Consider the following 25,527-nt stretch of genomic DNA (forward strand, 5'->3'; position numbering starts at 1 on the left):
CACTTCTTGCTAATTTACTGAGACTGTCTGTGGAGTCAAAAGTAGTCATTTACACTAAAGAAGAAAACAGTAAATGCTATTTACTGACTGTATGTTGTGTTATTTGACCACTTTTAATTCTTTAAATGTTTTGTCGAATTTCAGTTTTTGTATTTTTTTAAATAAATGGAAAACGCATCAACCTTACATTACAGCTAAGAAAGGAGAATACGCCACAGAAAAAAGGTCTCAGAAACACTGGGATCAGATTCAGCATTACAAAGGTGTTATCATGTAACGTGACAGATGTCAGATTGGAGAAATGGGGCCTGGATAGGAGCAGAAAACTGGCTGCAGTGGAAAGCCATGAAATAAGAGCGGCTTTGGTACTAACTACTATAGAGAAAACTGTGACTATAGACAATAACACATCTACTAAAATGACCGCCCTCCACCCCGACAGCCTTCACCGTCATTGATTTAGTGACTAGAGGTGACACATCTGGAGTAATTACAGTATTTGGCTCGGGGGGCTCTCGGCAATCCAAACTATTGTGGGGTCCAATATCTTCTGTCAGATGAGTTTCCTGAAGAAATATTAGACATTTACTTTCTGCCTCTCGGACTCCACAATGGACGGCTCCAGTACAAGTTCTTATATAATGCACATTTGTAGAATTCAGAGAAAATATCTTTCAGGCTCTTCAAGGTAAAAATATCAGATCTTTATGTGTTAATTACTTTCCTTTTTTTTCTAATTAAATCTTGGAAATCATGTGGGTGGGCTGCCGGGCCTCCATGTAACCACTGTGGGGTAATTCTAACCCCCCTCATATGTTACAGTTACCCTGTGCTCAACTTTAGATAAAAACGCCCCTATCAGCACATTCATCAGAAGGGAGAGAAGGAAGATCCATCAATAAGAGGCCGAGATTCTAGGAAGATGGAGTCATTGCTCTCAGTGGAGAAACAATAAGAATCTTGTAGTTATGATACTTATTAATGGAGAACAAAAATATAATAAATGATGTTACAAAGCAAGCTTTCCAGACTACTGAGGTCTCTTCATCAACTACAAGATTAATATTTTGTTTCTCCCACTGAGAACAATCAATCTTTATTCACCTGGTGAAGACGGCACCAAACTAAGAATCTAGGAGGTCACCAGCATCATTACCCTCCGCTTTCTCTTAGGTGTCCACCATACTGATTAGATTTTTCTTTGCAGACTAGAAATCTGGGCAGCTAAAGCCTGCTTTACGCATTATGATTAAGCATACAATATCGTATGCGATCGTAACCGCCCCCATCATTATGTGCGGCACGTTCAATTTGTTGAACAAGTCGCACAAACGATTTCCCGTCACCCGTACTTACCCGTCCATACGACCTCGATGTGGGCGGCGAACATCCACTTCCTGGAGTGGGAGGGACGTTCGGCGTCACAGCGACATCACGCGGCAGCCAGCCAATAGAAGCAGAGGGGCGGAGATGAGCGGGACGTAAACATCCCGCCCACCTCCTTCCTTCCGCATAGCCGGCCGGGAGCCGCGGGATGCAGGTAAGCTGCTGTTCATCGTTCCTGGGGTGTCACACACAGAGATGTGTGCTGCCCCGGGTACGATAAACAACCTGATGTTCAATTTTTAGGAATTGAACGACGTGCATGCGATGAACGTTTTACCGTTCAATCGCACGTAGCTGTTACACGCTACAATGTAACTTACGATGCCGGATGTGCGTCACTTGCGACGTGACCCCGCCGACACATCGTAAGATATATTGTAGCGTGTAAAGCGGGTTTAAGAGTCAACATCTTCTAATTTCAGAGGATAGGATGGATCCTACCTGTAAGATCTGGCTGATACAGATCTCACTCCAACAGAAGGGCGTCCAATGCCCAAAATAATGAAGGTACTTTTGGGTGGAGGAGCATGTGGTGGTCTAGCAGCAGAATGGTGACCATTTGATATGGCCGGACTACAACCCTGATAAAGCAGCCACAGTCGGAGACTGAGAAGAATCTGTGACTTCTCTGCATTTAGTGGTCACTACTCACCTGGGCGGTTATCTGTAGGAATCTCCTCTTTACTCCGCTCATCACCCCTCACATATGTCTCTGTAGTATTAATATGGGTCAGATCTTCACCCTGAAACAAATATTGTAAAAGTCACAGACAGATGGAGACGTCACATCTATGATCAGCTCTAATCCTGCCATCTCCACCGCTCTCATTACACAAGTATAAAGCATATAATACTGGAGGATAAAACAAGACTGAGCACAAGACCTTCACAGCCGTCTACACATCATAGGGAGATTTCATGGCTCCTTCTCTCCATCTACCTGATGGTCCTGAGGAACATCGGGATCTTCTTGTTTACAGTCCTGTGGGAGAAGATGACGGGGACATCTCTCTGGTGTTGTCCTCTTACTGGATAGAACTGGAGGAGACACATACAGGGACTGAATTCATTCCTTACATACAGATAATTATAGGCCGTGTGTATTTAGTCCTGTCTATTACCTGGTGATGTGAGGGGCTGGGGAACCTCCATCATGAAGTCCTTGTACAGATCTTTGTGTCCTTCTAAATACTCCCACTCCTCCATGGAGAAATAGACGGTGACGTCCTGACACCTTATAGGAACCTGACACATACAATGATACCGTCACCCCCGATCCCTTCATAGCGTTACTGTATAATGTCCCAGCATTCCCAGCAGTGTCACCTCTCCAGTCAGCAGCGCAATCATCTTGTAGGTGAGTTCTAGGATCTTCTGGTCATTGATGTCCTCATGTATCGGGGGGTGAGGTGGAGGCCCCGTGATTGGGCTCAGGGGTCTTCCCCATCCCTCAGACACAGGGGCCTGACAGCACTCACTAGAGGTCTTCTTCACTACTGTGTAATCCTGGTTATGGAGAGACACAGTAATAAATCTCACTCCAGACATTTCCAGAGTCCTCACCTCTCCAGTTCTGTCCATCTGTTATTCCCATAGATAAGAATGATGTAATGTGACGTCATCAGAATCTCTCACCTCTCCAGTAAGCCGGAAGAGGATCTCTAGGGTGAGGTGTAATATCCTCTCCGCCATCTTGTCCCTGGCCATATCCATCCTTGATGGGTCAATCAGGAGAATTCTCTTATATAGAAGATCTCCACTGAGAGGATCTGATATTGTAGGGACCTGAATGGGGAGAAGATGACGATGTAACTTCATAACGAATCCTGTATAGTAATATTATTATTGGAGACTTTATATCCGATCACTGGCGCAGAAATAACACTAACATGTATGACATGAAGAAGAAGATAATTCATGGTTTTGGGCTGCGGGAACCGAAATGAAGATTCTTGATCCAATAATATTGAGAAGCGGCTTTTACTCCACATGTATGGCACGTGACTATTTTATAAGTATTCGCCTGTTGGGTTTTTTGTATGTTTGCAGGGTTTTAGCTTCTCAGATTTTTTCGTCTAACTCAGACTGCAATGTTTTTAAACAGTCTCAAAATTACTGTAGAAAATTGACACTAAAAAAGACGTGGGTGTGTGGGTGGACGAGAAAACCGACCAGTGCCAGGAAGCTGCTGCCGAGGCAGATAATATAATAGGATGCAGTGAACGAGGCACAGATGCTCCGGACAAGAACAGTTTTGCCTCTATACAAGTCACTAGTGCGGCCACACTTACAATATTCTGCACAATATCCGGCTCCAGTGAATGAGGAGGACATAACTGAACTAGAGCGGGTGCAGAGAAGAGCGACCATTAAAGGAATGGAAGGTCTGCAATAGGAGGACAGGTTAGCAAGTTTTTGGTTGTTTATTTTGGAAACAAAGGCTATGGGGTGATTTTATTACAATGTACAAGTATATCAAGGGCATCACTGAGATATTTCTAATGAGCTTTTTACAACTGAGGCCTGCAATGATGACAAGGAGGTTCAATCATAAATCACAGATAGTGATTCTCTACTGTAAGAGCAGTGAGAATATGGAACTGTCTGACACATGATGTGATAATTGTTGATAGACTACAAAAGTTCAAGGTGGGCTTGGATGCCTTCCTTAAAAAGTATATTATGGCAGGTTATCAGGACTAGATTTTGTGATGGAACATTGATCCAGGGAACTGGTCTGATATTTTTAGAGTCATGAAGGATTTTTGCCCCTTGAAAAAGGTATTCACCCCCCCGGAACATTTCCACTTATTTTTACGTTACTCCCACAAACCAGGGCTGTGGAGTCGGAGTCGGTATAAAATGCACAGACTCCGACAATACGTAATAAATTGGGGACAGTAGTGCAATGCAGAGTGTGATGTAATTTTTTTCATAGGAATTTGGGAAAGTTATGAAATGTCCTATAAATGGCTGTTCTATTCCTGATCTAAGGCTACAGTCACACACAGCGTTTTTGCTGCGTTTTTTGAGGATATGTTTTTCAGCTGCAAAAGCAGATCAGCTTTTTATAAAAACGCATCACCTGAAAGGTTTTTGAGCTCATAAATAATGCTTTCAATAGCAAAAGCAGATTAGAAAACCGCCACAAACTGACAGCTCATTCTTTGTGAGGATCCTCACAAAACGCTGTGTCTGAATGGCTTATCTTTTCACCCATTGCCTTTGCTGGGATGCCCAGAGTCACTGCATGTCACTGAATTATTTTGCCATCAATGTTCGATATGTTTGTGACAAGAAAGAAGTTGTTAGCAAGACTCTGGCCGTAAAAGATACTAAAGCTCATCACACCGGCCAGTTTCTCTAGGCCTTAGTGGAAAAAGTTCTGCAAGATTAGGAACACAAAAAAGAACAGGTTCTTGCTATTGTAACTAACAATGCTTCAAACATAAGTATAATTAAACTGATGAATGAGAGTAATGAACAACAGCTAGAAGAAAATTTAGAATTCAGTATGTGTGAGATGGAGCCACAGTGCTGTTCATGTAACTGAGGAACAAACAGATATTACAACAGAAGAACAGCAAAATGATACTTTAGGTTTAGACGATCTTGATGAAGCTGCTTCAAAACACTTTCATATTCATCACTTGTGTTGTGCACACGCTGCAGCTGGCAATAAGAGTCTGCAAGAAAGACCCCGGTTTCACACATCCGTCTTTTCGCCGGTTTGGCGGATGCGGCGCACTCCAGTACAGTGTATACAGTACAGTGGCAGCGCGACAAACGACGGTCACATGCTTTCATGTGACCGGAGCATGTGACCCGGAAGTTGTGGCGCTGTCACTGTGCTGTATCGCACTGTACTGGCGTGCACCAAATCCGCCAAACCGGCGAAATGCCGGATGTGTGAAACTGGGCGGACATGCTGGAGATCTGATTGGAAAAGTAAGGAAGTTGGTTATTGCCGCCAGAACCCCTAAAATTGATTCCATCTTGAAGAAACGTGCTGGGAAAGGGGCAAATGTTGATCAAGCCACTCGGTGAGGCACTTATTTAATGACTGAGCGATTGCTTGAACTAAAATGATTTCTTATAGATATGGTGAACCCTCAAGTAACCTTAAATGAAGGTCAATGGACACAGGAATTGAAGGAGTTTCTTAATAATCACCCATTTACCGTGACTAAAAAATTACAAGCTGAGGATTTAACTGCTGGCATTTTCATAAGGGAGTGGAAGTGTGGCGCCCTGGACAAGCCAGGACGTCACAAGTACTACACCAACACACCCCGGCTAGGCACACCAAAGCCAAACACAAAACCCTTGTTGCCTTCCTCCAGGGGCTGACTTCCACACCAGGGGGGGGGGGGGCAGGCGGTTGGTCCCGCCCACCGAGGAGTTCACAGTCCTGGAGGCGGGAAAAAGAGTCGAGATCAGTTTGAGGAGAGGAAGAGTGAAGTGGTAAAGGAGGAGACTGACCGTGTCCGGGTGTGTGGCCCGGGCACAAACAGCAAGGTTGGCAGACGGTGGTGACCGTCTGCAGGAGAGGCTAATCAGAGTGAACCGTAAGGACCGTGGACGGACGGTGGCCCGGCGGTACCGGATCGGAGAGCAAAAGAGAAGCCAGCACCATTCGGCAGGGCCTACGGATCCCGACCAGGCTAGGAGTCGCCGTAAATTGGTCAAATCCGTTAGCGAAGGAAACCTCAGGGGTTTCCCAGCAGTCAAGACCCGATTGAAGGCAACAGCTCAAACCGTGAAGGGAAACACAGTCACCGCCAAGGCTACAGTTCCCAGGGCCAGAGCCTGCTGGCAAAAGGGTCTCCTTCAGCACCCATCCAAGCTGGGGAGCGGGTTACCGGTGGGAAGCCATTGGAACCGTACACAAAACACAGGTGCAGGGAAAGGCAGTCACCATCAACCTACCGGGAGGAGAACAACCGCAGCCGTCTGTGGGACCCGTCCATACAGCCGTTTGTTTGACCAGAGACTCTGTGTGAATTACTGGCTGAGTGAGTACCACCGTGCCGTACGGCACAGCGCTGCCCCCGCGACTCTGCACCTCACCAGGCCCTGTAACCCGCCTGCCATCCCTATCCCCCTCACCGGGCCCCGGGACAACCAACCCCCTACCCACGGAGGGGAGAACCAACATCCAAACTGCTCCCTGTCACCGCTCCCGGGATCCCCGTCCAGAGCAGCGGTGGTGTCACCAACCTCCAACCTCACCATAACCGTGGGTGGCGTCACGGACAATATCCCTAAACCAAACAACCCCCCCTTTCACTCACGGGCGAGGAACGCCGCTCGAGTCCCCGGGATCCGGCCCACTGCTCGAGCCACCACCGAGCAGCAGCAGCAGCCGGACCCGAGTATTGGGTGAGCGCAGCGTCCCCTCCTCCGCCCGTGACCTAAGAACTTGCTATTTTGCCTGTCCTAAAGAGGAGGTTTAGTCGCAGATGGCATTTCTGCTTCAATGAAAGAGACACAGCTATTAGAAAATAAAATTCTTCTGGCAGCTGTTTATGTGGACCCAAGTCATCATATACTTCTTGATAACACCTTACTAAAAGAAAAGAAGCTCTGAGGTAGCAGTTAGGATGAGTGGCTACAGGACTGCCAGGCGCAAGAGGACTTGGGTCCTGACAGTGCTACTGCTGCCATATCTTCATCCTCACCAGATGAGCAGTTTAACTTTGACAAGCATTTGGATGACATGGAGCAGGCATTGCTGCAAGGAAAAAGATTTCACTCCGTCTCTTATAGCAACAGATTGACCAGATTTCAGTAAAATTTTTCACTTGCTCTTAAAGAAATAGAAAAATTCAACCAGTCATCAAAACTGACTGTGCATGAGGCAATGCCTTTATACCCGGAAATTGTTAGAGATGTTGCCCATGTGGTTACGGCTTTGCCTCCAATCCAAGTGTAGAGAGGTTGTTCTCTAGCCTTAAAATTATTAGGTCAGATTTGAGGTCATCTGCGAAGGAGGATCTGATGGACGCAATTCTATTTCTTAGAACAAATTCATAGACTGCACAAATGTTATTTACTATGTTTTTGTTGTAAACTGTTATTTGCCACTTTTATAGTGTATTACATAGTGTTATATATAACACACAATATATACTGTATATATAACACTATGTAATACACTACGTAAGTGGCAAATAACAGTTTTCAACAAAAACATACTAATAATAACTTTTAGTATAATGCTTATATTTAAGTGAAAAAATTATTGTAGTACAATGTGAACATCATACATTTAATCATTTTTATGATACAATAAATCAAGATATTTAGATAGAAAATATATTTATTGGAACACAACTTTAGAATACAAAAAACTGTAATAAATTGTAAATATGTAATACAATATCTAAATACCGTATTTTTCGATTTATAAGACGCACCGTATTATAAGACGCACCCTAAACTTAGATATAAAAAAAGGTAAAAAAAAGAAAAATGGGGTCAGTCTTATAATCCGGTGTTCTCTTACCAGAGGGGGGCAGCAGTGGTGGTGAAGCGGGGTCACAGGAGGCAGAGGTTGTGCTGGCAGGCACGGCGGGTCAGTGGCAGCGGGGTCTATGGTGGCAGGAGGCGTCCGGGGTGGCAGGAGCCGGGGGACCCGTGGTGGCAGGAGCCGCGGGGCCCGTGGTGGTGGCGGCAGCAGCGTCGACGGGTGAGTCATGCAGCAGGCCGGTGCAGTGAGTGTCCCAGTGTCCGCGGTCCCGGTTCAAATAATGGCGCCTGCGCAGATGGAGCTCTCATCCAAGGGCTCCATCTGCGCACACGCCCGCTGCCATCATTTGAAACTGGGACCGCGGACAAACTGGGTAACTTGCTGCACAGCCGCCCGCCCCGCACGCACAGAGTGGCAGCCAGCAGGCTGCCCCGCCCACCCTGCGTGCAAGCGGCCGGGTACCTGTGCCTGCGTGCGGGCGGCAGCCATCTGCCGGCTGCACACAGCACCCGGCCGCCGCTCGCACGCAGCCACGGGTACCCGGCTGCCACCGCACGCAAGCACAGCTACCCGGCCGCTTGCACACATCCACAGGCACCCGGCCACCCAATCACCGCACAGACAGGACCTCCAGGTAACGCTATATTCGCTTTATAAGACACACCCCCCCATTTTCCTCTCAAATTTTTGGGAGGAAAAGTGAGTCTTATAAAGCGAAAAATACGGTATATATTATATATATATATATATATATATATATATATATATATATATTATACATGCACACACACACACAAGATATATATGTAATCATTGTGTATTACTTATTGTATAACATATTTACAATTTATTACAGTTGTTTGTGTTCTAAAGTTGTATTCCAATAAATTTTATGTTCTATCTAAATATCTTGATTATTGTATCATAAAAATAATTTGATGTCTGATGTTTACATTGTACTACAATAAATTTTTCACTTAACTATAAGCAATATATGTCGGAGTCGGAGTCGTGGAGTCGGTGCAAGGGAAATTGAAGAGTCGGAGGTTTGGCTTACCGACTCCACAGCCTTGCCACAAATGTAAATGTATTTTATGTGATATACCAGCATTAAGTAACAAGTATTTGTAAAGTGTAAATGAAGTGATAGATGGTTATATACATATTTAAAAATATAAATCTTTATATTGTGAGATGCATTTGTATTAAGCCCCTTGTAGTATGATGCCCCTGAGTGACCAATTGCCTCCATAAGTCACATAATTAGTAAATTGAGTCACCTGTATCATTTATTCTCAGTATAACTACAGCGGTTCTGTGAAGGCTTCAGAGTTTTGTTTGAGAACATTAGGGATCAAACAGCATCTTGAAAACTAAGGAACCCACCAGACAGGTCAGGGATAAAGTTGTGGACAAGAGTAAAGCAGGGTTCAGTTATGAAAAAAATGGTGAACGCTCTGAACATCTCACTAACCACTTTTCAATCCATCATCCAAAAATGGCAGCAGTATAGTGTGGAGACACGAGGGTCAGTGGGTACGGTCATCTGCCGGCCTAGATGTCTAGGAGAGACCACTCGGACCAGGGTTCATCCCACTGAAAACCCGCACTCCTTCCTTGTGGTCAGGACACTATTCCGACAACACAGGGTGAGGGAACCACACCTTGGTAAGACATTATTGGTTCACCAACAGGCAAACACGTATCATACATTCCCATCAACAACACAAGATGATACAAGCGACAGAGTCTCACTCATCCATTGTCTCGCATGGGATTAGAATCTTTGCGACTTCGGGGCTTCCTGGGCCAACTATCCCAGCCAGCAGCACCCCGCTTTTGATGAGCACCCACTGAAAGGAGATAGCGGCAAGCTTAGAAAGATGACTGAGCACAGCAAGATATGTAGCCAGGCTACTGAATTCTCCTAACCTGGGTCTCCAAGCAAATTTGTGGCCTTAGCATTGAGCAGTGATGCACATCTGTGATCCTCAAGTTGAAACCGTGGATCCTAGCCTGAAGTCCTGCAGAATGAATGTGGTGTCAGGAGCAAAGCCCTTTTTATACCCCTCAGTTCTCATTTTAGAGTATTGTGTATTACAATATTGGTGGAAAATGGCCGTTCTCTCATTGGTTCAGTTCAATCCGAATGCATCATTTTCCTGATTGATGTAGTCAGAGATGCTGAGGCAATCCACATTTAACTGACAATAGGGCTCCGGGTCAGCCTGACATGAAACAATGGCCAACTTCTTTTAATTTGCCAATCAAAGGAACATTACGTCTAGCCTAATTAAGAACAGTTCACCCTTCACACAAATCTCCAGATGCTGAGTTGTCACATATAGCACAACTACAAAGACATGGCCGTCCACCTACACTGACATCTCAAGCAAAGAGATCACTAATTACAGAGAAGCAGCCAAGAGGTCTGTGGTCCGTGGAAAAGCAGGAGCAATCCAGAGCTCAGGGGGAGAATCTGTCCACAGGACAACTATAAGTCATAAACTCCACAGATTTGGCCTTTATGTAAGACTGAACATTAATAAAAAGCAAAACATAAGAATTGAAAATTTCTTCACAGACGCCTTCATCTAATTTACCTGAGATAGAGCTGTTTTATAAAAGGAGAAGGGGCAAAAATGTCACCTCTAGATGTGCAAAGTTGGTAGACGCATCCCCCAAAAGACTGTCAGCAGCAATTGTAGTGAAAGAAGCGCCTGCAAAGTACTCACTCAGGGGGCTGAATACTAATGCACATCACAATTTTCAGAGTTAAATTTCTTAAAATATTTAGAAATTCATGTATAATTTCCTTAATACTTCACAAATGTTTGCTACTTTGTTTTATCACATAAAAAAAACAATAAAATCCATTTTTTTGTGGCTGTAATGTGAAAAAATGTGGAAAAGTTCACCGGGTGTGAATAGTTTTTCTTGCACAATTTTGAAGAATTTGGAACAAAAAAAATAATAAAAGGGAAGACAAAAAGTGACTTAGACCCGCAACACACATCCGTTTAATTTGTACGTGTGCGGTACGTATTTGCACGTACCGGAGACATGTACACACGGAGACCCATGTTATTCAATGGTAGATGGCACACACACGTAAAATCACACGGAACGTGTGTCCGTGTGGTAAGTACGTGTGTGCGCTTTTCTACACGGACGACATGTCCGTTTTTGGCCGGCAGCACGCAGGCACGGACCCGCTTTAGTCTATGGGTCCATGCCTGCACGGACCGCACACGGAGTATCTCCGTGTTCAGCACGTTTTGTGCGTGTGCGTTTTTACACTAGCGATCTTATTATTTTTTTTTAAATTAAATTCAGTATACTTACCTTTTTTTCTGCTGTTCTGTAATGTTCTGTGCTGTAATGAAGGGAATAGCGCGATCAGCTGTATTCAGCGTTGGCCGCGAGTAACCTCAGTGACAGCTCAGCTGATCGCGCTATTCCCTTCATTAGCTGCGTGGAGCTGACAGGAGCGGCGGTGTCTTCTGCAGCTCCGGTCACGTTCATGCAGCACAGCTGGAAGCGACGCTGGACCATCCTGGATTACGCCGGACATGGAGGTCTTTTTCGGGCTTATAAAATTGGTGAACAAGGCAATTTGTTAGTGTTTTTTTTTCTAATAAAGGATTGTTCGGGTGTGTGTGTTTATTTACTGTAATTTACAGATTAATCATGGAAGGTATCTCGGGGAGACGCCTGACATGATTAATCTAGGACTTATTGGCAGCTATGGGCTGCCAAAAACTCATTACCCCGATTTGCCAACGCACGAGGGCAAATCGGGAAGAGCCGGGCACAGTCCCAGAACTGTCGCATATAATGTATGCGGCAATTCTGGGCGGCTGCTGACTGATATTGTTAGGCTGGGGGGCTCTCCATCCTGAGAATACCAGCCTTCAGCCATATGGCTTTATCTGGCTAGTATTAAAATTGGGGGGGGACCGCACGCCGTTTTTTTTAATTATTTATTTATTTTACTGCACAGTATAGACACGCCCACCGGCTGCTGTGATTGGGTGCAGTGAGACACCTGTCACTCAGCGTGGGGGGCGTGTCTGACTGCAACCAATCACAGGCGTCTGTGGGTAGGGAAAGCAGGGAATACGAGATTGATTAATGAGCGGCCGGCATATTCAAAGTAATTGTTGCCGCGTATTCTCTGCACAGCTGTTCCTCGCCGCGCTGGTGATCGGGGAGTGGTAAGTTCTATGAGAGGGCTGCTCACTTCAGTCACTCGGGGGATTAGCGGTCACTAGTGAATCCTTCACAGGTGACCGCTAATCAGTACGCGGCACACAGACAGAGCCCGCGGCATGACAATGAAGTCGGGGGAAGTTCACCCGAGTTCATTCTCATCGCGCAACTCTGTCTGCTGTCAGTCGACATGTATCAACGACATTGTGCAACACACAAACGGACATTTCACGTACACATACACGGGCATTTTACACACAAACACGGACATTTTACACGTACACACGGCTCGCATACGCCATCGCACGGATGCCATACGTACCGGAGAAACGCCCCAAAAAAACGGAACACGGACCCGAAAAACGGACCGTGTCACACGGACGTTTTTTTGCGGAAGTGTGTTTTAGGCCTTAGAAAAACCCAACAGAATTGATGAGTTGGATGTGAGTTTTGTGGTGCGGAGCCCGTTATACCGGCAGACGGGATGTGACCGGAGGCAGAAATATTCAGAGAAGGGAAAGATTTTACACTTTCTAGACAAATCCTCTCTTCCCGGGATGTAAAGGCCTCTAATGCCGGGATCACACGGCCGGATAAAGAATCATCACAGCTTCCTCCAGAAAACTAGGACAAGTCTTTTCTTATTTGTCGTCCATATACAATCCAGTATTTACAGCCGCTATTAATAATTTACAAGACCGTTTACAGCTTCCTCCATTACAGAACTGCAATGTACCCGTAACACAATGTCTGCTGTATGGTGGAGCTGGTGGGAATCTGATGGTTTGTGCAGCCACAGACCTGAATTTACGAGTCTCATCCGATTTACGGAAGGCACTAGAGGATGCTGGGATTATTCTCACACGCAGATTCTGTCAGTGAGAAAGAAAAATCCCCCATCTGCACCGCCACATCCAATAACAATGGTCTAAAGGCGAGATGTTGTGTTATTTTATGGACAGCTCTGAAAATACAGTAGTGTGAACGAGAACTAAAAGGAACCAAAGCTCTTATCTCTCCTAATCCTGCCATCTCCACCGCTCTCATTACACAAGTATAACACATATAATACTGGAGGATAAAACAAGACTGAGCACAAGACCTTCACAGCCGTCTACACATCATAGGGGGATTTCATGGCACCTTCTCTCCATCTACCTGATGATCCTGAGGAACATCGGGATCTTCTTGTTTACAGTCCTGTGGGAGAAGAGGACGGGGACATCTCTCTGGTGTTGTCCTCTTACTGGATAGAGCTGGAGGAGACACATACAGGGACTGAATTCATTCCTTACATACAGATAATTATAGGCCGTGTGTATTTAGTCCTGTCTATTACCTGGTGATGTGAGGTGCTGGGGATCCTCCATCATGACGTCCTTGTACAGATCTTTGTGTCCTTCTAAATATTCCCACTCCTCCATGGAGAAATAGACGGTGACGTCCTGACACCTTATAGGAACCTGACACATACAATGATACCGTCACCCCCGATCACTCCATAGCGTTACTGTATAATGTCCCAGCATTCCCAGCAGTGTCACCTCTCCAGTCAGCAGCTCAATCATCTTGTAGGTGAGTTCTAGGATCTTCTGGTCATTGATGTCCTCATGTATCGGGGGGTGAGGTGGAGGCCCCGTGATTGGGCTCAGGGGTCTTCCCCAATCCTCAGACACAGGGGCCTGACAGCGCTCACTAGAGGTCTTCTTCACTACTGTGTAATCCTGGTTATGGAGAGACACAGTAATAAATCTCACTCCAGACATTTCCAGAGTCCTCACCTCTCCAGTTCTGTCCATCTGTTATTCCCATAGATAAGAATGATGTAATGTGACGTCATCAGATTCTCTCACCTCTCCAGTAAGCCGGAGGAGGATCTCTAGGGTGAGGTGTAATATCCTTTCCGCCATCTTGTCCCTGTCCATATCCATCCTTGATGGGTCAGTCAGGAGAATTCTCTTATATAGAAGATCTCCACTGAGAGGATCAGATATTGTAGGGACCTGAATGGAGAGAAGATGACGATGTAACATCATAGAGAATCCGCTGTAATAATACAATTACTGGAGATAATAAGGGGAAACATATAATGAGAACATTCTGGGGGAACATTATACTGTGGGAGGGGAGAAAGGGGCCGGGGACCGAGGGCAGAAAAGGGAGAAGGGCAGAAAGGGGACGAAGACCGAGGGCAGAAAGGGGCCGAGGGCAGAATGGGATCAAGGACCGAGGGCAGAAAGGGGCCGAGGGCAGAAAGGGATCAAGGGCCGAGGGCAGAAAGGGGCCGAGGGCAGAAAGAGGCCGAGGGCAGAAAGGGGCCGAGGGCAGAAAGGGGCCGAGGGCAGAAAGGGGCCGAGGGCAGAAAGGGGCCGAGGGCAGAAAGGGGCCGAGGGCAGAAAGGGGCCGAGGGCAGACGGGTTTCAGAGGAAAAGGAACAAAAACCTCACGATTCATAGAAATCAGCGAGACAAAAACTCCAAGAAAGTCTCAGAGCTGAAGGGGTTAATGCCACCTGAGCCCAGTAATGGGGAATCTCCACACACCTCCACCTGCAGAGCCGCACACTAGATATATGGTAGAGTCTAGATCCCAGTGGCCAGAGGGACCTCTGCTGACGTCACGCCCATGTGACCGGCCTCTTGTGTGGGAGGAGCCTGTAGTTGCGGGCAGTCAGTGCACAGTTGCTGTTTCCGGTCCTGGGTGTGTGATGTAACAGGAGGTAATATCTGATGGAGATTATCACATATGAGCCTCAGGGGGAAATAAAAAGGGATTGTAGGTCACCGTCTCTGGGTGCAATAGTGTGCAGCAGTAGGTGCGACGCTCTGCCTGGGGGAAGGTGGGGACAGGGGGGGGCCGCCGCTCTTGTCTCTGGGGGAGTCGCAGCGCAGCACCCGGGTTCCCTTTCCTCTCTTCCCATTAGAGGCATGGAGAGGGGGGATAGAGGCATGAGGAGGGGATTGGAGCAGTCACTGTATATAATGGAAGCCCATTGGATATTAAAGGGAACCTGTCAGCAGAAATTTTTCAATAAACCTAAAAGCTTCCCCTTCTGCAGCTCGTGGGCTGCATTCTAGTAAGGTTCCTGTTGTTATTGTGCCCCCTTTTAGACCAAAATAAATACTTTATAAAGTGTTACCTTTTTCTATGCAAATCTTGAGATATGTTGTTTTTGTGCTGTATGTCCTGATGAAGGGAGCAGAGCTCCTGAAACGCGTAGACACAAGCTACAATAAAGGAACATTGATCATCTCTCTGTTCTCCTTCCTGATGAATAGCGCGGCATAAACCCCTTCTCTATTGTTCTCTGTTATCAACCACGGGGGCTGCAGCAGACTTCATCCCAACAACATAAGCTTTCATAGGAGTTGTGACTGTCACAACTCCTTGAGGTGAGTGCATTCCTTTTTATTTTTCCCCGGATATATACCGGGTAAGACCCTATTGCGCTTTTTCTCTCCACAGTTTACTTCGTTTTGTATGCAAATCTTGTTATTTGTACACGGGGGCGGGCTGTCTGGTGTCCGTTATTCCCCCTGCTGCCGCTTTACGCCGTCCCCCATCGCTCAATTTCATATGTCATCAGCAAGTACCCGCCCATAATCTCGTGTCCTGCGCAGAACGGTGGAGGCAGAGGGGAAAGCGCGGGCACGAGATTATGGGCGGGTACTTGATGACATGCTATGCTGGCACGGCGCATGCGCGTGACCTCGGGAGCACTGGGAGGCGTCCTGAGGTATAAAATTAAGCGATGGGGGACGGCGTAAAGCGGCAGGAGGGAGAATAACGGACACCAGACAGCCCGCCCCAGTGTACAAATAACAAGATTTGCATACAAAAAGCTAACACTTTATAAAGTATTTATTTTGGTCTAAAAGGGGGCACAATAACAACAGGAACCTTTCTAAAATGCAGCCCAGGAGCTGCAGAGGGGAAGCTTTTAGGTTTATTGAAACATTTCTGCTGACAGGTTCCCTTTAAAGCTGGAGCCAGAGATCCCAAAGGATTGAATTCCTTAATGATCTGTGACTGATACTGATGTGATGTGTTTATTACCAGGTGATTATCAGCGCATTCATTATACACAGTTTATGGGAATTTTTGGCATATTATTATTATTATTATTACTACTAATTATTGATCATTTTTCTTTATATAGTTCGGGGCAATATCTGCTCCAACAAAGAATTCATCCTCATCCACTGAATATGAAGGTTTCATCTATTGGAGAGAATCCCACAAGTGACATAAGAGGATATCTCTGTGTGTATATTCTCTGTACTGTGTGTTATATGGGGTGTACTTATATTAATGTTTGTATTGATGCTTCTTGTAATCTTCTATTTGTGTAAGTTGTTATTTGCTCGTGTCTTGGTGATTTGATAATTCGGTGACGGTGTGTGTTCTCCCCTCAGAGGTTGTGTGGGTTTTATAAGTGGCCGCATTCACTTTGATATTGTCATGATTAAGAGCAGTCATTGTGTGAAACGCGGTGATGGGCAGGGTGTTCTTTTTTTTCACATCATGCTTTTTCACTGTCTTTAATAAAGTTTCTTTTAATGAAGCTGTTGCTGGATTTCCTCTCTTCTATGGGGCCTCAGATGCTGCCATCACTAATCTAGGACTTAGGGCTGCTTCTCACTTGCGAGTTTCTCGCAGTAGAGCAATGCGAGAAAATCTCGCATTGGAATCGGACACATATTAGTGAATGATTCAGCTCTCATCTGCGATTTTTTTCCTCAGTCCAAATCGGACTGAGAAAAAAAATCGCAGCATGCTGCTTTTTTGCGAGTTTCTACTGCGAGTTTCTCCAATGCAAGTCTATGGGAGCGTGTAAATAATCGGATGTCACGGGACGGCACTCACACCATCCTAGTGACATCCGATTTTCTAAATACATTTCTCGCATGTTTCCTAAAACACTGGAAACGAGCGATGTCTCCCAATGTCTGTCAATCACTATTCTCTGTCAGTCGGTCTCTCCCTCTCGGTCTCTATTCTCTCTGTCGGTCCGTCACTATCTCTGTCCCTCTCTCACAGTCTGTCGGTCATTTTCCCCTCCTCTCTCATACTCACCGTTCCCCGATCTCCGGCGTGGCGCTGCACGGCTTTTACTATTTTGAAAAAGCCGGCCGCTCATTAAACAATCTCGTATTCCCTGCTTTCCCCGCCCACAGGCGCCTATGATTGGTTGCAGTGAGACACGCCCCCACGCTGAGTGACAGGTGTCTCACTGCACCCAATCACAGCAGCCGGTGGGCGGGTCTATACTGTGCAGTGAAATAAATAAATAAATAAATAATTTAAAAAAATGGCGTGCGGTCCCCCCCAATTTTAAAACCAGCCAGATAAAGCCATACGGCTGAAGGCTGGTATTCTCAGGATGGGGAGCTCCACGTTATGGGGAGCCCCCCAGCCTAACAATATCAGCCAACAGCCGCCCAGAATTGCCGCATACATTATATGCGACAGTTCTGGGACTGTACCCGGCTCTTCCCGATTTGCCCTGGTGCGTTGGCAAATCGGGGTAATAAGGAGTTAATGGCAGCCCATAGCTGCCACTAAATCCTAGATTAATCATGTCAGGTGTCTCCCCGAGATACCTTCCATGATTAATCTGTAAATTACAGTAAATAAACACACACACATGAAAAAATCCTTTATTAGAAATAAAAAACACAAACACATTCCCTCATTACCAATTTAATAAGCCCCAAAAAGCCCTCCATATCCGGCGTAATCCACGGACCTCCAGCGTCGCTTCCAGCATGAAGGTGACAGGAGCTGCAGAAGACACTGCCGCTCCGGTCACCTCCAAGCAGCAACTGAGGTGAGTAGCGCGATCGGCTGAGCTGTCACTGAGGTTACGCGCTGTCACTGCATCCAGCGGTGGCCGCGATTAACCTCAGTGACAGCTCAGCTGATCGCGCTACTCACCTCAGTTGCTGCTTGGAGGTGACCGGAGCGGCGGTGTCTTCTGCAGCTCCTGTCACCTCCATGCTGGAAGCGACGCTGGAGGTCCGTGGATTACGCCAGATATGGAGGGCTTTTTGGGGCTTATTAAATTGGTAATGAGGGAATGTGTTTGTGTTTTTTATTTCTAATAAAGGATTTTTTCATGTGTGTGTGTTTATTTACTGTAATTTACAGATTAATCATGGAAGGTATCTCGGGGAAACGCCTGACATGATTAATCTAGGATTTAGTGGCAGCTATGGGCTGCCATTAACTCCTTATTATCCCGATTTGCCAACGCACCAGGGCAAATCGGGAAGAGCCGGGTACAGTCCCAGAACTGTCGCATATAATGTATGCGGCAATTCTGGGCGGCTGTTGGCTGATATTGTTAGGCTGGGGGGCTCCCCATAACGTGGAGCTCCCCATCCTGAGAATACCAGCCTTCAGCCGTATGGCTTTATCTGGCTGGTATTAAAATTGGGGGGGACCGCACGCCATTTTTTTAAATTATTTATTTATTTATTTCACTGCACAGTATAGACCCGCCCACCGGCTGCTGTGATTGGGTGCAGTGAGACACCTGTCACTCAGCGTGGGGGCGTGTCTCACTGCAACCAATCATAGGCGCCTGTGGGCGGGGAAAGCAGGGAATACGAGATTGTTTAATGAGCGGCCAGCTTTTTCAAAATAGTAAAAGCCGCCGCAGCAGTGTGAACGCCGTGCAGCGCGGCGCCGGGGATCGGTGAGTATGAGAGAGGGCTGCTAACTTCAGTCACTCGGGGGATTAGTGGTCACCGGTGAGCCCTTCACTGGTGACCGCTAATCAGGACGCGGCACAGACAGAGCCGCAGCATGACAATGAAGTCGGGTTAAGTTCACCCGAGTTCATTCTGACAGTGCGGCTCTGTCTGTGTCTGCTGTCATCTGCCATTCAGCTCTGCTACATGGCTGTCTGTGTCTGCTGTCAGTGGCCATGTAGCAGCGCTGAATGGCAGATGACATAGTAAAAAATGCGCATTACACACGCATTACACACGCTAGTAAAATCTCAGAAATAGCATCGCACTTGCGTTGCACTCGCACCTAACGTGAACTAAAATCAGCCGAGTTTTTTTCAGCCCAGTCGGACCGATTTTACTCGCATAGATGTGTTTCCACCCTTAGTGGCAGCTGTGGACTGCTATTAACGCCTTATTACCCCGATTACCACCACATCAGGGCAAATCGGGATGATCCAGGTAAAGTGCCAGGACTGTCGCATCTAATGGATGCAGTGATCTGGGAGCCTACAGGCTGATATATTTAGACTGGGGGGCAGCCTAATAACCATAGGCCTCCCCAGTCTGAGAATCAAAATTGAGGGGACTGCACGCTGTTAGTTATTTTACTGTACAATATAGACCCACGCACCGGTGTCTGATTGGTTGCAGTCAAACAGCTGTCATTCAGCGTCGGGGCGCATCTGACTGCAACCAATCACAGCCATCGGTGAGCGGGGGAAGCCGTGAATATGTATGAGCCTAATGAGCGGCCCAGGAAGAAGAATGAGAAGCCGCAGGAGCAGTGCGACAGCCGCGCCAGTGATCGGTGAGTATGAAGTGCTTGCTCCTACCCCTTTGTGCCGGATTCTGGTTCCCATAGACTTTATATGGGGACCAGCCTCTGGCTAGATACTGGGGATCAATCCCTCTCTGACCCGGAGTCAGCGGGGGATTGATCTGCCAGTCCTCCGAAACACAGGGACAAAATGCAGAAAGAAGTGACATGCTGCTGCTTTTTTCTTCCACAAAAACTGCAAGGAACAAAGAAGCAACGTGCGCACAGCCTGTCTGAATTCTCATAGACTTTGCTGGGGAAGGCAATGCATGCAGTTTTGGGCAACAAACCACCAAAAAACGTGGTGAAATATGCAGCGTGCGCACAGGGCCTAAAGATGGAATTGCTGCTGGTCAACTTACAAGACCTGTCACAGTGGCCGGTGTGTAATGTGTGGCAGACGGACAGGAGGTATGAGAACGGCCCCTGACCACATCCTTAGCTCTTCATTATATTACCTGGCATAACGTTACTCACTAGTGATTGATGGCCTTGACAGAAGTTATGAAGCATTGAGCGACCGCCCTATTACATGGAATACATTACAAGCTGCGCTCGGACACAATTCACCTGTATGGTGATTATGGCAGCATGTACATCATTGTGAATAGATAAAATAACCACTTTAAAGGGAAAATACCATACATAGCAAAGTTTGTAATAGTGAGTTGAAAGAAACAAAAAACATCTGCAAAGGGCGCCCTGCAACTAAAAGGTCTTGTCTTGATTAACTACTCTTTTTTTTTTTCTTTCCTTCCACTCCATGTGTAACACAACAACAAGAAACTTTAGTAACGTTCAGAAGTGTCTTCATCAAGACATTGGTCTCTTCCAGCCAATCACTGACCTCAGCAACTCGTTCCAGCTACATCGGATGAGCCACGCAGATCTGTGATTGGCTGCAGCAATGTTGACGTGATGTCACAGCCAAACAGCATAGAACATCACCGTAGTGAAGACGGTGCTCAATCTGGTTTGGGGGTGTAAGTTTACACCGTGTACAGAATTATTAGGCAAGTTGTATTTTAGAGGATTTTTTTTTATTATTGATCAACAACTATGTTCTCAATCAACCCAAAAGACACATATCAAAGATTACTATTTTTGGCAGTTGGAGTGGGGTTTTTTAGATTTGGCTATCTTAGGAGGATATCTGTTTGTGCAGGTAACTCTAAAGGGGGCTTTACACGCTACGATATCGTTAATGTTTTATCGTCAGGATCACGTTGTTAGTGACGCACATCCGGCATCATTAACGATATCGCAGCGTATGACACTTACCAGCGACCTTAAGCGACCTCAGAAATGGTGAAAATCGTTCACCATGGAGAGGTCGTCCCAAACTCAAAAATCGGTAAGGGTTGTTTTTCGATGTGGTTTGTTGCTCCTGCGGCAGCACACATCGCTGTGTGTGACACCGCAGGAGCGAGGAACGTCTCCTTACCTGCTGCCAGCCACAATGCGGAAGGAATAGGTGGGCAGGATGTTTACATCACGCTCAGCTCCGCCTCTCCGCTTTGATTGGCCGGCGGCTTAGTGACGTCGAACGTCCCTCCCCCTTGAGGGAGGGATTGTTCGCCAGTCACAGCGACAACGACGACGAGTTAAGTGCGTGTGACGCTGCCGTAGCGATAATGTTCGCTACGGCAGCGATCACAAACAATCGCATGCACGACAGGGGCGGGTCCTTTCCCGCTCGATATCGCTAAAAATTGCTAGCGATATCGTAGCGTGTAAAGCCACCTTTACTGTGCAGAACTATTAGGCAACTTAAACAAATATATTCCCATCTCACTTGTTTATTTTCACCAGGTAAACCAATATAACTGCACAAAATTTAGAAATAAACATTTCTTACATGCAAAAACAAAACCCCAAAAATGAGTGACCAATACAGCCCCCTTTCTTTATGATGACACTCAGCAGCCGACCATCCATAGATTCTGTCATTGCTTGATCTGTTTACGATCAACATTGCGTGCAGCAGCCACCACAGCCTCCAGACACTGTTCCCAGAGGTGGACTGTTTTCCCTCCCTGTAGATCTCACATTTTATGAGGGACCACAGGTTCTCTATGGGGTTCAGATCAGGTGAACAAGGGGGCCATGTCATTATTTTTTCATCTTTTAGACCGTTACTGGCCAGCCACGCTGTGGAGTAGTTGGATGCATGTGATGGAGCATTGTCCTGCATGAAAATCATGTTTTTCTTGAATGATACCGACTTCTTCCTGTACCACTGCTTGAAGAAGTTGTCTTCTGGAAACTGGCAGTAGGTCTGTGAGTTGAGCTTCACTCCATCCTCAACCCGAAAAGGTCCCACAAGTTTATCTTTGATGATACCAGCCCATACCAGTACCCACTGGCGTGAGTCGGAGTGGAGTTCTCTGCCTTTTACTGATCCAGCCTCTGGCCCATCCATCTGGCCCATCAAGAGTCACTCATTTCATCAGTCCATAAAACCTTTGAAAAAATCAGTCTTAAGATATTTCTTGGCCCAGTCTTGACGTTTTATCTTATGTTTCTTGTTCAAAGGTGGTGGTTTTTCCAGCCTTCCTTGCCTTGGCCATGTCCCTGAGTATGGCACACCTTGTGCTTTTTGATACTCGAGTAACGTTGCAGCTCTGAAATATAGCCAAACTGGTGGCAAAAGGCATCTTGGCAGCTTCACGCTTGATTTTCCTCAATTCATGGGCAGTTATTTTGCACCTTTTTTGCCCAGCACGCTTCTTGCGACCCTGTTGGCTATTTGACATGAAACGCTTGATTGTTCGTTGATCACGCTTCAAAAGTTTAGCAATTTCAAGACTGCTGCATCCCTCTGCAAGACATCTCACAATTTTGGAATTTTAAGAGCCCATCAAGTCTCTCTTCTGACCCATTTTGCCAAAGGAAAGGAAGTTGCCTAATAATTAAGCACACCTTATATAGTGTGTTGATGTCATTACACCACATCCCTCCTCATTACAGAGCTGCACATCACCTGATTTACATAATTGGTAGTTGGCTCTCAGCCTATACAGCTTGGAGTAGGACAACATGTATAAAAAGTATCATGGGATCAAAATACTCATTTGCCTAATAATTCTGCACACAGTGTATTTGCACAGTCAGTGTTTGCAACGTTTTGGAAGTAGCGTGTTTGTCTGCATACAGAATGCTGCGTTCTACAGTACAAGCACAGTGGATGGATTTATAGAAATCTCCTGCCCACGGTGCTTCTTTTCTCTGCTGCGTAAACTGACATGCGGCGCGGCTTTCCAAGCTGCAGCATGTCATTTTCTGTTCCTGTGGCTAGAATGTTCTCCATAGGAAGAAAAAAAGCAAAAGTAGGTAGCACACTGAACCCTGATAGTAGGCACGGACTGCTCCATTCTCCTGCAGAGCACACTGACATTTCCACAGGCGGGCTGACACTGCATCAGTTGGTGTACATGCAACCTAAGAGCTTACTTTGTAGTCTTCCATATCACTAAAGGGGGCTTTACACGCTACGATATCGTTAATGTTTTGTCGTCGGGGTCAAGTTGTTAGTGCCGCACATCCGGCGTCATTAACGATATCGCAGCGTGTGAAACTGACCAGGGACCTTAAGCGACCTCAAAAATGGTGAAAATCGTTCACCATGGAGAGGTCGTTCCAAACTCAAAAATCGGTAAGGGTTGTTTATCCAGGTGGTTCATCGCTCATGCGGCAGCACACATCGCTATGTGTGACACTGCAGGAGCGAGGAACGCCTCCTTACCTGCCGCCGGCCACAATGCGGAAGGAAGGAGATGGGCGGGATGTTACGTCCTGCTCATTTCCGCACCTCCGCTTTGATTGGCCGGCCGCTTAGTGACGTTGCGGTGACGTCGCTGTGATGCCGAACGTCCCTCCCCCTTGAAGGAGGGATTGTTCGGCAGTCACAGCGACGCCGTCGACCAGGTAAGTATGTGTGACGCTGCCGTAGCGATAATGTTCGCTATGGCAGCGATCACAAACAATCGCATGTGCGACGGGGGCGGGTACTTACACGCTCGCTATCGCTACAAATTGCTAGCGATATCGCTACCGTGTAAAGCCCCCTTTAGTCTATGTGAAAAAAATTAATGTGAACACTTTCATATCTAGTACTACTAATATACTAATCGCATACTGATAGATGACAGACTGAACATGAGTCAACAGTGTGATGCAGCAGCAAAAAAGACAAGCAGAATTGTGCAATGTATTAACAGAAGCACAGATCACGTGAAGTAATTATCACCCTCTACCCCTCTTTGGTCAGACCTCATCTGCAATTCTGAGCACCACGTTTTAAAAAATACCTCAACAAATTGGAGCAAGTTCAGAGAAGAGCAGCCAGAATGGTGACCGGTCTATAAACCGTCCTATGAGGAATGGTTACAGGATACGGGAATGTTTAGCTTGAAAAAAAGAAAACAGAGAGGAAACTTAATAGCCGTCTACAAATATCTGAAGAGCTGTCACACTAGAGGGGTCAGCCCTATTCTCATTTGCAGACAAGGAAAGAATAGAAGCAATGGAATGAAACTGATTGGGAAGCGTCACAGATTAGATTTTGGAATAAAAACCTTTTGACAGTGAGGGTGATCAATGACTGGAACCACAAGAGGTAGTGAGGTCCCCTTCAATGGAAGACGTAAAAAGGAGACTGGACAGACACCTGTGTGGGATGATATAGTGAATCCTGCTGTGAGCAGGGATTGGACCTGATGACCCTGGAGGTCCCGTCCAACTATAACATTCTATGATTCTAGTGCAGATAATCTACAGATACAGTAGAATAAATCCCAACTGGCATAGTGACATGGTTTTTAGCCAAGTGTGTCCATTTTAAAAACGCCCCTAGGGACCTGGTCCTTTACCCACTAGAGTTTAGCTTTTTCATAAAGAGCAGGCTAAATCCCAGTGGGCAGAAGGACCCGGTCCATTAGATCACTAAGTCTTGTATTAAAACAGTTATTAGGACCTGGTCCTTTAGCCCACTCGGTATTAGCTTTCTCATGTAAAGCAGGCTAAATCCTAGTGGGCAGAAGGACCTGGTCCTTTTTCCCCACTAAGAATTGTATTAAAACAATCATTAGGACCTGGTCCTTTCGTCCACTAGGATTTAGCTTTCTTATGTAGAGCAGTCTAAATCCCAGTGGGCAGAAGGACATGATCCCTTTGCCCACTGGGAAATAGCCGGCTCTGGATAGAGAAAGCTAAATCCCAGTGGAAGGAGGGACCTGGTCCTTCTGTCCACTGGGATTTACCCTGCTCTGTGTGAGAAGTCTAAATCCTAGTGGGCTAAAGGACCAGGTCCTAATGAGTGTTTTAATACGATTTTTAGTGGGAAAAAAGACCGGGTCCTTCTGCCCACTGGGATTTAGCCTCGACCCATTCCTTATGAAAGCCTCCACAGCATCGCCCCATGCCCTGTGTAACCCCCTCCCCCATAAGCCACTTACCTTATTGAAGCCTCCACAGCACGGTGCTGCAGCTTCAGTACATCCCCTGTGAGATATACACGAGCTGCAGCCCCCAGTGGTGACAGGAGACACTGCTCTGTGCCCCCAACATCCAGGCTGAGACCCCAGAGCTTTAACTAATGAGGAAACGGTGAATATTCTCCACCTCAGGGTCAGGATCCGTCCGCTCTGCACAGAGGAGCCCAAGCACTGCTGCTTCCCGCCCACAGATCCATTGAGCCTAGAGAAGAATACAGGCCACGCTGAATAAAGTACACGCCCCCTAACAGTACATGAATAGGCCCCGGAAGTGACGTCATAACCTGCAAGCAGCCTGCATTCTCTAGCATCTACCTAAGCAGCAGTGCTCAGGCTCCTGTGGAGAGCTGTGGGCGGGAAGCAGCAGTGCCCGGGCTCCTCTGTGCTGATCTGTGGGCGAGAAGCAGC

The 25,527-nt window shown here is 46.5% G+C and overlaps 1 protein-coding gene across 1 annotated transcript in view; it reads right to left on the reverse strand.

Moving 5' to 3' along the window:
- Positions 1-25,223, reverse strand: part of LOC142258987 (uncharacterized) — a 51,483-nt gene extending 26,260 nt beyond the window's left edge. Inside the window, exons 1-10 of the mRNA XM_075331528.1 lie at positions 25,081-25,223; positions 13,924-14,073; positions 13,615-13,794; positions 13,410-13,533; positions 13,229-13,326; positions 3,022-3,171; positions 2,713-2,892; positions 2,508-2,631; positions 2,327-2,424; positions 2,039-2,129 (exon numbers count right to left, since the gene is read on the reverse strand). Of these exons, the coding sequence (XP_075187643.1) occupies positions 2,039-2,129; positions 2,327-2,424; positions 2,508-2,631; positions 2,713-2,892; positions 3,022-3,171; positions 13,229-13,326; positions 13,410-13,533; positions 13,615-13,794; positions 13,924-14,001 (1,123 nt within the window). The 5' untranslated portion in view covers positions 14,002-14,073; positions 25,081-25,223. The remainder of the gene's footprint in view (positions 1-2,038; positions 2,130-2,326; positions 2,425-2,507; positions 2,632-2,712; positions 2,893-3,021; positions 3,172-13,228; positions 13,327-13,409; positions 13,534-13,614; positions 13,795-13,923; positions 14,074-25,080) is intronic.
- Positions 25,224-25,527: the final 304 nt, after the last annotated feature.

The sequence above is a fragment of the Anomaloglossus baeobatrachus genome (assembly GCF_048569485.1).
Source record: "Anomaloglossus baeobatrachus isolate aAnoBae1 chromosome 5 unlocalized genomic scaffold, aAnoBae1.hap1 SUPER_5_unloc_20, whole genome shotgun sequence".
Classification (NCBI taxonomy): domain Eukaryota; kingdom Metazoa; phylum Chordata; class Amphibia; order Anura; family Aromobatidae; genus Anomaloglossus; species Anomaloglossus baeobatrachus.